The 12,698-nt window shown below is 32.6% G+C and overlaps 1 protein-coding gene and 1 pseudogene across 2 annotated transcripts; both read right to left on the reverse strand.

Moving 5' to 3' along the window:
- LOC137824505 (uncharacterized) lies at positions 1-5,152 on the reverse strand. 2 transcript variants are annotated; one of them, XM_068630172.2, is made up of 3 exons: positions 4,664-5,152; positions 890-3,568; positions 1-796 (listed from the first exon to the last, which is right to left on the reverse strand). In XM_068630172.2, exons 2-3 carry the CDS (start codon positions 3,437-3,439, stop codon positions 521-523), a joined length of 2,826 nt encoding a protein of 941 aa, XP_068486273.1. In that variant the 5' UTR covers positions 3,440-3,568; positions 4,664-5,152; the 3' UTR covers positions 1-520. The 2 variants fall into 2 exon arrangements, with proteins under 2 accessions (XP_068486273.1, XP_068486274.1); XM_068630173.2 differs by having other exon boundaries at positions 890-4,408; positions 4,664-5,050.
- A 2,806-nt stretch (positions 5,153-7,958) lies between these two features.
- LOC150025428 (uncharacterized) lies at positions 7,959-8,440 on the reverse strand (annotated as a pseudogene).
- Between the last annotated feature and the right edge of the window lie 4,258 nt (positions 8,441-12,698).

The raw sequence follows: 12,698 nt of genomic DNA on the forward strand, positions 1-12,698 counted from the left end.
TTAACATCAAGTAACAATCTTTGGTTTTCATAATTGTATAGTAATCACCACCTTGAAACAGTAAACCATATATACAAAAGTTTATTGCAATTCTCGAGGACAAAGTAGAAAGCAAAAATTTCCTATAGGAGATATTACAATGATGCCAAAACTGAGAGTCATGGAATAATGCTTAATTGATTTACACCACAACAATATTATCACATATCCCTAGAATACAGAATAGTTAAGAGGACTTCTGAAAGCACGGGCTTATACTATGGTTGATCAAATTATAGTTTCATCTGTTCACATTCACAGTGCTCAAGATGTACAATGAATACTATACTATTCTTATTCATTCATGTTGTATTTTGTAAGATGTTGTACAGTGAGTACAAGAATACAATGAGAATGCCATTTTCTGCCACAACACGTATTTATGGAGAAATATTTAGCAGTGCAATAAGTTGTAAATCCCTAGCTTCGTGGAAATATACAACAGCTATCTATAATGGTGGAAAAGCCTTCACTTTCTGAATTAAACTCTGCCAGCAGGGGAGTATGGAGGAATTGGATTATAATAAGAAGGTGCTTTACCCTGAAGTTCATTGTTGTTCTTGGAACTGAATTCCTTATCGATTGCTTCTTGTATGTTATTCATTTCCAAGGAACTTGGTAATTTCTGGTTGCCTAAAACTACCAGAGAAATGAAGAATGCTTGTAAATGATTGATAGTTGAACTGTATTCGACAGAATAGAATCCATCCTTCAATGGCAGTAAAGTGAACAGGGGAGTGTTTCCCTCAGCTCCTTCCTGAAAGTTATGGCATAGATGATATTAACTGGCTAGCCGTTATATCTATAATTTTATATACTCATGGCCACAGGAAGAAAAATAAAAGCATACCTGAACAAAAAGATGAAATCTCTCAAGGTAAGATTTTGAACTCCTTGGAATATTTGAACTAATGTTTTGGTTAGAGAGAACAAGCAATTTGCAACCAACATCCCAACCACCACAATCACATAATCCCCCCAACTTCCATCTTTGGATCAATGGTGAAGGTTCTCCAGTGTTTGGTGAACTGTGTAATCCACCAGGAAGTATAACTTTAATGCTGCCATAGATATCATTTTCTTGTGCGCTGCAAAAACATTTTTCATCTGCCAAGCACTTTAGGCATATCTTCCTCGGCAAATTATGACTATATAGTAGTTCTTCATGATTTATGTTTTCACAAGGAATCTCAATAACAACAGCTGCAAGCTCCTTGCTCATGAAGAACTGTGATGTTTCTCGATCTACCTGGTCAACTTCAACTCCCATTAGGACATATTCTTTCACCACTCTCTCTCTCTTGGAGTTCTCATTGTTTGATTCGTCGATTTTAGAGTTAGAAACCCTCATCTTACCAACGATATTGTAGGCATATCCGCAGCTTTTTTCTTTACTCCAATGACTCATCCATTTGCTACTCTTTTTCTTTATTTCATTAACAAGGTAGAATGTAAAATAGCAGTCTAAATCATCCTTCTCCTCCAATGCTAAACTTTTCGTGGTAGCGGCAAGAACCTTTCTTTCACTGTTGATCACAAATTTAAACAAAGGTACTCCATTTCTTATAGTAAGCTGCAAAAGAGCTTGGAACGATGATTCCTTTTTACTCTTTCCTTCCGGCAGACTAATTGTCCTCAAGCTGATCGAATCTATGCTTCCTTTTGATGTCACACTGTGTTCATCTGATAAGTGTATGCTTGATGTCTTATGCTTTAATATGGGGTCTAATAACCTCAGCAAGGGGCTGGACCTGGTTCTGTTATGACCTTTTACTTTGTATTTGCTATGGTTTTCCAAACAAGCAGAAGATTCTGGTGTCACTGAACCAGACTTTGAACTCACATACACGGAGCTAAGTTTTGGAATAGAACCTTCCTTGAAACTGAAACTTCTCCCAATCCGACTTAAGCTTACGCTAAGTCGACGATTAGATGAGGGATTCACTGGTGTCGGCTCAGGAATTCCATGGTCCCGCGGTTCCAGCGAATTACTGAAAGCACACTGATTCTTTAGCTTTATATCTAACACATCCTTTTCAATGCAAGTATATTCAGATTTGAGACTAGATGTGTTATTTGAGCAAGATGCTTTCTTATGTACTCCAGAAGACCGACCAATATCTAGATTAGTATTATTACTTTGTTGCAATCTTTCAGAGGAAACTAGCTCAGCCACAGAAGGCAGTAACTTTGAATGTGGAATTTCAGAATGTAAATCTTCAGTGTAAATCTCCTCAGGAATGGACATATATGACACACTACTCCGGCTTGATTCCCCAAGGTCTTCATCGGATGAGGTTCTTGATTGAGAATGCTGAAAATAGTCTTCAGATTTCAATTGCAGAACTCTTCGGGGACGAAGCAACACAATATTACTAGGCATCCTATGACTTTGTTTATGACCAGCATCAATATCTGATTCCTGCCACTGATCCATCTTGTTCTTGAGTTCACTGCCGCCTGAACTCATTTTCTTCTGAGAACGAAATGACACACCTTTATTTTTTGATTCTAATGATGAAAATCCCTTATCAGAACTAGACTTCCGATTTCTCTCCTTTTTCTTGAGGCTCTGTGGATGCAAACCCTCCATTCTCTTATCATCTTCAACATTCCTACCACTAGAATTTTCATTTGAAACTACTGAGACCCCATGATGCCAGGATTTAGATGCAGAGCTTCCAACTACCGAAGTTATTTCATCATAGTCATTAACTTTCACCCTTTGAAGAGATGTAACTGACTGAGTTTTGCCAAATTCCGAGGGTGACATCCCGAGCTCATCTCCAATGGTCTTTGTTTTGATTTCAGAATGCTGATCCTGTTTGACATTCTGAGAAGACATTTTAGAACTCATACCAAGGTCTTCTTTATAAGGTCCCTTGCTTCTCGAAGAACTCAAACCTTTTTTACCATCAAGCTTTTTATTATGGCCAACAGAAATGGTAGATGATGTTGTGGCTGCCGTTGATGATGCTTCTTCACTGCTGTTGAAAGATGTGAAATTGCTAGCTTCTGCCTTTGTATGCGTTTGCTTGTTCTTCCATTTTTCAAGTTTTGACCAATCAAGAACCCCAACATTTAAAGCCTTCCCTTGAATGCTTTCTCCTCCATCAGAACGCTTGAGAAATTCAGGCAAACTAGACATGTACTTAACAAGTTCATCAGGTGGAGTTGAACTTCCCTTTGCACTATCCAAGTGCTGAACCTTTCTTACTACATTATGCTTTGCTTTATAACCAGAATCACTGCTTGCTTGACCAACAATAATCTTTGATTTTAACTTAAGTGAGTCCTTTGGAGATGGATTTGGTTGGAGCAAATTAGAACCATCCTTTGCTGACTCTGACCTGCTTTGCTGTTTTGAGCTTTTCTTTCTAAGGGTTAAGCCAAACCCCATCTCTTCAGAGGGATTCAACAACTCATTATATTGAAGGATGATCAATCATATGATTTAATATATGCTAAGATTTCACTTTGAAAAGTTTGTCCCGTAAACTCATGCTGCAGAGGAGTTACTCCACTTGATCTGGACATGTTTACATTTAGATCAATTTGTAGAAAAAAAGAATTCTAAAAGACATGGCGCAAATATTAAATTCAAAGAATAAGGATTTCGCAGAAGGAACCTAGATGACATCCAAAGCAATTCAACAATGAAATCAAATTACATTTTACAACACAACAATAGTAAGTGTGCATAAACAGAACAACATGTAACACATATTACAATTTATAATATCATATACGTACTACATATTACAGGGTATTCAACAATTGAAGCCATGGTATTCAACAATTAAATGATATTAGAGGAGAAAAGAATCGTCATTTAAAATGGGTCATTGCTTTCTTTCTTTTAGTATATTTTGGTACCAAACGCAAATAGTTAATTGTTCCTTGAAGCACAGAAATTTAGTTTTGACGCTGAGAAGAATGAATTGGGAGTTGAGACAGAAAGCTACGTGAAAGGGAAGTGATTGAGTTTACTGTAACCATCCACGTCTTAATTCAGTGCGCAAAAACGATGGATATCCACCACTCCTTACTCAAGAAAACAACAATGAATGCATTACCATACATTAACCTATGAAAACGATGCTTCTGAATTAAATGCTAATTAATTTCACATAAATGCGCATCAATATCATGACATAAACCTCTGGTGTGAACCCAAATCTGAACACAAACACAAAAACCATAGAAGTAAGCATATCCTAATACTTAGGCAAAACTTAGACTATAACATCAGAACCAATTAATTTGTAAGACGATGGAGTAGCTAATTTAGTAATACACAACATGAGTCAACAATTGGAAACAGAACCCAAATTTATGAATGACATCAGAAAATTTATTCCTGTTTTTCCTGCAGAGAGAAAAAAAAAAAGATGCAGTCACCAAAAGTAAAATGAAAGTCAAACACCGTCTTTCTGGAAAATCAGGACCAACAAAACCCACATTTTCAATGAAACAAACCAAACACAATGATCAAAAAGTTCCTTTTCAACCCTGGATTAAAGTTTTCAAGAAAAAGCAAACAACAAAGATAATTCGCAGGAGAAGAAGAAGCTGATACAAAGATGGAGCATCTAGCTGAATCTCAGTTTTCAGAGGAACTTACCAACCCAGAGAACCAAGAGTGAAAAGGAAGAAAATTTGGCAAATGGGAGAGGGAAATCCTCCACGTGGGTATGTTATGGCGGCAAAGTGGGAGAGGAACAGGCTTCGGAGATCCCGAGGAATATCGAAAGGTGATTGGATGAGGAATTCAATGCAGGAGGAGATAGGTTGGAAGCAAAGCTAAGAAGTGGAAATTAACGGTGGCAGCACTGTGCAAGGCGTGTGGAATCATTGTTCCACGTTGTCGTTCATCATCACAAGCATCAATATCAACATCAAAATAATCCATCTCTTGCTTCTTCTACGTCTTGGTACTTAATACATGTATGTGTTTTGTTCATTGATAAACAAAGAGAGAGAAAATAATCATAGATTCCAACAATTCTTCTATAACAAAACACACAGAGGGAGATAGAGAGAGGTGTGCCTGTGTGTGACAGTGAGATGAAAGTGTGTGTTGGGTCGCTGCATGGGTCCCATGACGGGGAACTTGTTTCCCTTTCACGATTGTCTATGTTCGAGACCTGGGGCCCACTAGACTCCAACTAATTTTTGCTTATTTTAATAAATATGGTAAACACCTATATCATGGCAAACGAGTATTTTTTTTATATAATTAAATAATATTATTTTATTATATATCTCACAAAATTAATATAATTATTAGGTTTATGTAACTTTCAAGTGACTTATATATTTTTAATTAATATTTTATTAAAACATTTATTTATTGAATTAATTTTAAATATTTTTTATTGATGGATTGAACTTGATGTTTCTATCTTCTCCTTTCAGTTCCATGATAGAGAGGTATAACTACACATAAAATTGATTAATTTGATAAAGTGAGATTTATATATTATAATTTGATAATATTTTTAGATGACATGGAATATCTAATACAACCTTTTGTGTGGAATATAAAGAAACTCACTAATAGTAAACATTATATATTTAAATAATTTTGTTAGATAGATATTATATGCTCACAAATAATTTTATAAATTTTTTAAATTAAATCTAATTCAATCTAAAAAACGGATTTGAATTAATTAAAAAATTAAAAAAAAAGACGTTTACAATGATGTATAAAAATTGTGAATAAACTAACAGATAGAAAATTGATAGTTGGGTTTGGGAATAGGATTGTAAAACACTTTGATTATGGTGTTTTTGAAAAAGGTAAGATTATATGGATCCTTTTGTAGCGAATGCATAAACGATTGCGAGATAGTGACGAAATAGCATGAATGTAAAGATTAATATAGAAACTAGTTATCTCCTTTTTGGTGTTTTGCAACTCAAATTATTCTAATACTTTAATAATGACTTCTTACTACAATGATTTAATTTTGTTGCTGCCTATAACTATTGGATTTGTCCTTCTATTCATTTCGAAAAGGGACGAAACATATTGATGCTCAACTTAACTCAAATTTATCCAAAAGTCTTTTGACCTCATTACATTTCTCTGAAAAAGATGAATGATCTAAAATCAAATTATTCGTTTCCTTTTTTAATGCCATGCTAAATGATCATTGCTTTTGTAATCATCAACTTTAAATTCCTCGATGATCGTGCTGTAACCTAACTTTCAAGATTAAGAAACTAACTCAACTGAATATCAAAGAATTAAAGTTTTGAAGATTTACAAAAGAAAATAATGTTAATTTAGTTGATACCAATAAAAAACAAGGAAACATTCATATCAACAACACTTTCTTTTTTGGCTATTCAGCTTATAAGTATCGTGAACGCCAAGCATGCCATCTTTGTCTAAAGAGTATGCTATACAACAGCTACCAAATACCACACCACCTCTATTTTTTTTTTTTTTATATATAATTAAGGTTTTTCAGCAACTAATTTTTTTTTTACTTTTATATTTTAAATACACTTTAAAATAAATAATCTATTATACCTTGTTCAGTTTTTTCTTTAATGTTCAAACAATTTTTAATGTATTATAAAAATATAAATAATAATATTATTGAAACAGTATATTATCTTAAAATTTTAAAAATAAAAAATAAAACCCAACAATTTTGTTATTAAAAATGTCCATTATAAAAGAACAAAAGAATAGTATTTATTATAAAATTTTATGCTCTTTAAAAACATTTTTTTTAATTCATATAGATTGCAAGAGATATGCAACACTGACATCAGAACCGCTATAGGATTTGTGATGACATTTATTGCTTTAGGATTCATTTCTTTATGTTTGGGCATTCGTATATCATACAGATTTATTATTTGACTTTAATATTATTATAAAGTTTTTTTAAACTTATTATACATTACTACATATAAGAAAATTAGAAAAAAAAAATATTACTAAATCAAATAAAATGTTATTAATATGATTTAGTAACATTTTATTTTATTATATATTATTTATAGTCAATATTATTAAATATTTTTAATAATATTTATAAAAGTACTACTAAATATTTTAGTAACATTTATTTAATAGAAAAATAATATTTTAAATATATTATTAATTATTTTTTACATTTATTTAATAAAAATATTACTAAATTTTTTAATAATATTTTTTTAATAAAAAAAATTAAAATGTTACTAAAAATTTTTAGTATTTTATTTAATGAATAAATAAAATTGTAAAAATATTACTAAATTTTTTAATAATATTTTTTTTAATAAAAAAATGTTACTAAATATTTTTAGTATTTTTTTAATAAATAAATAAAATTTTAAAATATTACTAAATTTTTTAATAATATTTTTAAAAAAAAATAATATTATAAAATATTACTAATATTTTTTTTAATAAAGAAGCGACATTTGAAAAATGTTAGTTGATAAATTGTTTTGGTAACATTTTATAGTAGAAAATAACAATACAAAAATGTTACTAAAATTTGTAGTGATTTTTTTAATAAAGAAATGACATTAAAAAATGTTACTAAATTTTTTTAATAAAAAATAATATTATAAAAATATTACATAAAAATATTTAATAAATTATTTCATCAGAAAATTATACACATTAAATAGGTTTGGATTGTAACATATGAATTTAATAATTTATGTTTCAATATTTTTATTTTATAAGGAAGCTAGTAATAAAATTTGTCAACACAAATGTTAATAGTATATCAATGAATTTTTAATGTTTGAAAGAGAATTTAGACCTGCCTTGTCAATAAATTGTTACTTTTGTTTACTATGTAGCATACATAAAATTCCTAGTATGTACAACAACTACAATCTCACAATCAGTTTATGTATCATGGGAATTTCACTACAGTCATTCATTGTAAAGCGTACAGTTATTCAACATCAAAACCCTTTTCCTTTAGTTTAGTTTCAATCTCATTCTTCAGCCTCAACCACAACTTTGAGCTTCCTCATCCTTCCCTTGCCAATGAAATCCTTCACTGTTTCTTCGTGCTCCTTCAACCTTGGCTTCAGTTTACACCACTATTAATTCTCAGTATAGAGCCATAGAGCCCAAAGTAAGGCATATGCAACAAGCCCTTCCCAACATGTTTCAAAAAGTAGTATTATTCTCTTTCCAACCCAATAGTTTTCAAGTATTTCTTGGAATTCATTGAACTCAACATATGAAAACCTACATTCGAAGATAATTATATAAAGCAAAATGCAATGAAACAGAAAGAAAAGTTTGACTTTCTGTTCCAGACATTTCATCAAACAGCCGATGAGCGAAAATGGGTTCCACTGAAACTGCTCACTTCGTAGAACATAAAAAAGGTACTTGTTTTGGGTCCTGAAAACACTTAGGGAACATTGTAATAATCACCATCTTTTTCCTAGGTTTATTGATTAAATTGTCCTTACACTAAGCCATAATACCAAGCTTCTACTAGCAAGTTTAATATATTAAATAATACATTTTTCTAGAATTTTTGATGCATGAAGAAGCTTACACAATGCTATGTGATTTAGTCTCCAAACCAAAGAATGAAAGCACAAAAGGTTCTCAGAGCTCTGATTCTTAATATCTAAAGTATATGTTTATGAAAGATAAGGACAATAGCATAAACAAAGCCTAAAACACACTCTAATCATACTTGTAGTGCTTATGATAAGGAAACATTGATAGTATATCAAAAATAGTTTCACCCCATCACCCACAAGCTTGTACATGGAAAAATTGTCACAATGGAATTAAAGAACCATTATCTGCAATTGAAATAAAACCCAAAGCGGAAAACCCAGACAAACTCTTCGTTTATTTTCAAAATAACAAGCATTATACAATTAAACACATGCTGGAAATTCCAATTCCATCATCATCATCATCAATTACAAAAACTATCATTCCATTGAAATAATTCAAGTTTCAAACAATTCAACTCTTGCACAGAGCAAGGTCTTCAATCAGAATCACCAATAGTCAGAGAAATAAATTATTTTATTAATTCACTAATATAATCAAATAAACAAAAGAAGAAAGCAATTGAAAGAAGAAAGCAAATTGAAAGAAGAAACTATGAAAACAAATAGATGGTACCATCATCAGTGATGTGAGTTTATTTTAACATTGAACATTTTAAAGGTTTCACTTTGTTTATGATTTTTGGGTTTAGCAATTTAAGGTAAGAACCCTAAGAATATTCCCACTGTACATATTGAATACTCATATAATTCGACAACATCTTGAATTTATCTCCATAAGCCACTAACAAACCTAACTATCTTTGACTCCTCACTATCATGCATATTTATCTTAGTCAAAGTTGTTTCCAAATCTTTAAAATATTCATCTACCGATCTAGGTCCTTAATGAAGCCGTTGAAGCTTCAACAAAAGTTTCATCCTATAATGAGGAGGAACAAACCACGCGAGCATGCATTTTTTTAAATCATACCAAGAGACCACGATTGACCTCTTGTTCAAACCAATGTCCATTACAACTTGATGCCACTACTACATGGCATCATCTACAAAATTCTAGGGAAGCTAACTTAACTTTTTGGTCTTCATCGACCTCATACACATTAAAAATCTGATCTACTTTAGCTTTCCATCCTAGATATACATCGGTGTCCCTTTCCCCTTTAAAACTTGGTAACTTAATAAAAGGAAAAGAAGGTTTTTGGTGGTGGTGTTGGAGACGCCTATTATCCGCATGATGCACTCTCCACTCTTCGTCTTCGTCTTCATAACTCTCGTAGTGCATGTGATGTCATGTTTGGCACTTAGGCTCCCGCCTCCTTTCTCGGGCCATGCTTTCTTGGTTGGCTTCTAAACTCTGTATTTTCTCTAGCAGTTATCTATTCTCCTCTTCTTTTTGGGCTAAAGTTCCTTGGGCTTCGAATAATTCCCCCATAAGACATGCCTTTTGAGGGGACTGGGGCTTGGAAGACTCCCCGGAAGAGAAATTAGCCATTTAAAATTTGCACAAAGAAAGCAAAGGGTTAGTGGAAACAAACATTTTAAACCTTAACTCACGTGTATCACTCAAAAAAGATATTCCCTCAAAAGGGTCTACACTTGTAGCAACACCTCAAGTGAAAGATGACAAAACTCTTACACTTGCTCACAACCGTACCCCCAAAACAAAACTTAAGAAACAATGAAAGACAAGCAAGAAAAGCTTTAAAACAAAGAAAGCAAAACCAAAAGGAATTAAGGTGAAGACAAAACTTTGAACAACAAACAAGAAAAGAACGAAAAAGACGCAAAAAAAACTTACTTAAACTTTAATTATGAAGATTTGAAAGTTCTTAGAAATTGAGAAAGAAAGTGGGATTAAACTCCACAATTATGAAAACATTTTGTCATATACTTAAAACCCCGTTTCGAAATTGAAATTTGGAAAGTGACTGCACTAAAAAAATTTGTTGTTTTTTTTTTTTGTTTTGATTTGATGGATTCAAATTTTGAGATGATTTTGTTCATGCAATTGGAATGCACTTTTCAATTTTTTGAAAAAGAAAAGACGTTGGGATTCAATTCATATGAACGCTTGTATTCTATGTTTGGAATTAAGTCAACAGTTACTCAAACAACTTCTAATGTGATTTTAGTTCTTCACAATTAAAATGAAAATAAGCAGAATAATAGTAAGACTCCTAGAACACTAAGAACATCAAACACAAGTAAAAGCAGTAAGAAAACTTTTTTTGACACAAAACGAAATTCAAAATGCGGAATTTAAAGTTCTTAACGAATGAAATGGCAGAATTGTAAATGACAAGAATTTAAAGGCAAAATTTAAATTGCTTGAATATAAAAGCGAGACTTTAAAATGTGCAGAAAATTAAAGACAAAATATCAAATCAGAAAGATAAGCACAATTAAAGCCATTCTCTGATTACCACATGATGTGAGTTGATTTTAGGATTTCACATTTTAAAGGTTTCACTTTGTTTATGATTTTTGGGTTTAGCAATTTAAGGTGAGAGCCCTAAGATGATTCCCACTGGACACGAACTTAACCAAGTGGTTAAGTAAGTGTGAAGGTTGACTTCAGAAGGGCAAAGATAAAACACAATAATATGGTGACATTGATGCAATGGTGCGGAATTGAAGAAAACATAAAAGATGGAAAGAAACAAGACAAGAATAATAAAGATGACCGAATGAAAATAACAGTAAAGAACATGAAGGAATGGAGCCGCAAAGGAATATTAAAAAAAGGAAGAGATGAGTAGAACTTATGAAGAAAAAGGAAGTCATGCCACTTGGAGAAGAGAAGGCTCCAAGATGAGTGGTGCAAAGAGCCGCCACTTGAGATGTTACTCACCCAAGATAAGACCCAGATAAACTAGAGTACTCAGACTCACAAATTCACTCAACCAGAGTTTCTTTACTTCAAATTTCAATGTGTCAATACATGAGGCAATGCACCTTATTTATAGGAAAGGGTGCCTTGATGGGCAAATTGAGCAAGGGTAGAAAGGGAAAAGGGGAGGGGCAGCCAAAAGGGGTTGACTAAGGTCAAAACTGCCCCTTTGGCTAGGTTTTGTACAAGGTAGGGCAACCTTCCTCCTAAAGAGCTAGGCACAAGCTAAAATGATAAGCACACCCCCTGTTATGCAAAAAGAACCCTACTCTACTGAAATTAAAAATAAAGAAACTAGCTAATGCTCACCTCCCATGACTTGGGTTCTACTTCTTGTGATCTTATGAGGAAGACCAGACGCTGAAGCATTGGCTAGAGGTGGATCCTGACCTAGCCCTAAATCTTGGGTCATGCTCCGAGTCTTCCTTCTGGTACATGTTGGAGAGATTATGTTTTTATAAGAAGTGGATTAGATGGATGAAAGGATGTTTGGAATAATCCACAATCTTTGTTATAGTAAACTGTAGTAAAACCCGAGAGTTCACACCTAGTAAAGGATTAAGAGAAAAAGACTGTTAGAATTGTAGGCCTTAAACAAGAGGGGGGTGAATTGTTTTAAACGTTTTTCGAATGTTTTGAAGGTATGAAAAAAGCCAAAGAACAATCACAACCAAAGGAATCAAAGAAAAACCAGTTGTTTTTGCGATTCAACCGGTTGTTTTTATCAGGAGAGTGTAAAAACAACTAAAAACAGATATACAAGAGTTAAAAGAGAGAAAGAATCATACAAGCAATTTTATACTGGTTCACTCTTATTCCAAGAGCTACATCCAGTTTCCAAAAACCTCTGGGTATCTACAAAGTAATCAAAAACCATATTACAAACACACAACCACCAAAGAAGTGATCTTGATCCCCTCAAGAACACACACTTCCTTTGGCACACCACAAACACACCACAGATCAGAACACCCTTTGACTTTGTCAACACGAGTACTAACAGAATTACAAATCAAGAAGAAATAGGATTGATCACACTTGTTACAAATCAAATCAAAGTACACAGCAAGTCCTACTTCACTCTTAGAGAAATATCCAAAGCTTTACGCAATCTTGGAGAAAACTTGATTTCAAAAACTGATCTTGTAACCTTAATTCTTGGAGCGTGTAACAAAACATTTATACTCCAATTAGTAGTTGAAAACATTTATTGGAAAAGCCAAATCAGTTTCAAATCATTTAAAGCAGATTTAAC

Source organism: Phaseolus vulgaris, chromosome 8 (assembly GCF_051622355.1).
Source record: "Phaseolus vulgaris cultivar YP4 chromosome 8, ASM5162235v1, whole genome shotgun sequence".
Lineage (NCBI taxonomy): Eukaryota > Viridiplantae > Streptophyta > Magnoliopsida > Fabales > Fabaceae > Phaseolus > Phaseolus vulgaris.

Bases quoted from the DNA above. Each gene is read 5' to 3' on its own strand.
- LOC137824505 (XM_068630172.2), bottom strand. From the start codon at position 3,439: ATGGGGTTTGGCTTAACCCTTAGAAAGAAAAGCTCAAAACAGCAAAGC. The intron at 797-889 runs GTATGCTTTTAT...CATAACTTTCAG, and splicing joins GATTTCATCTTTTTGTTCAG to GAAGGAGCTGAGGGAAACAC.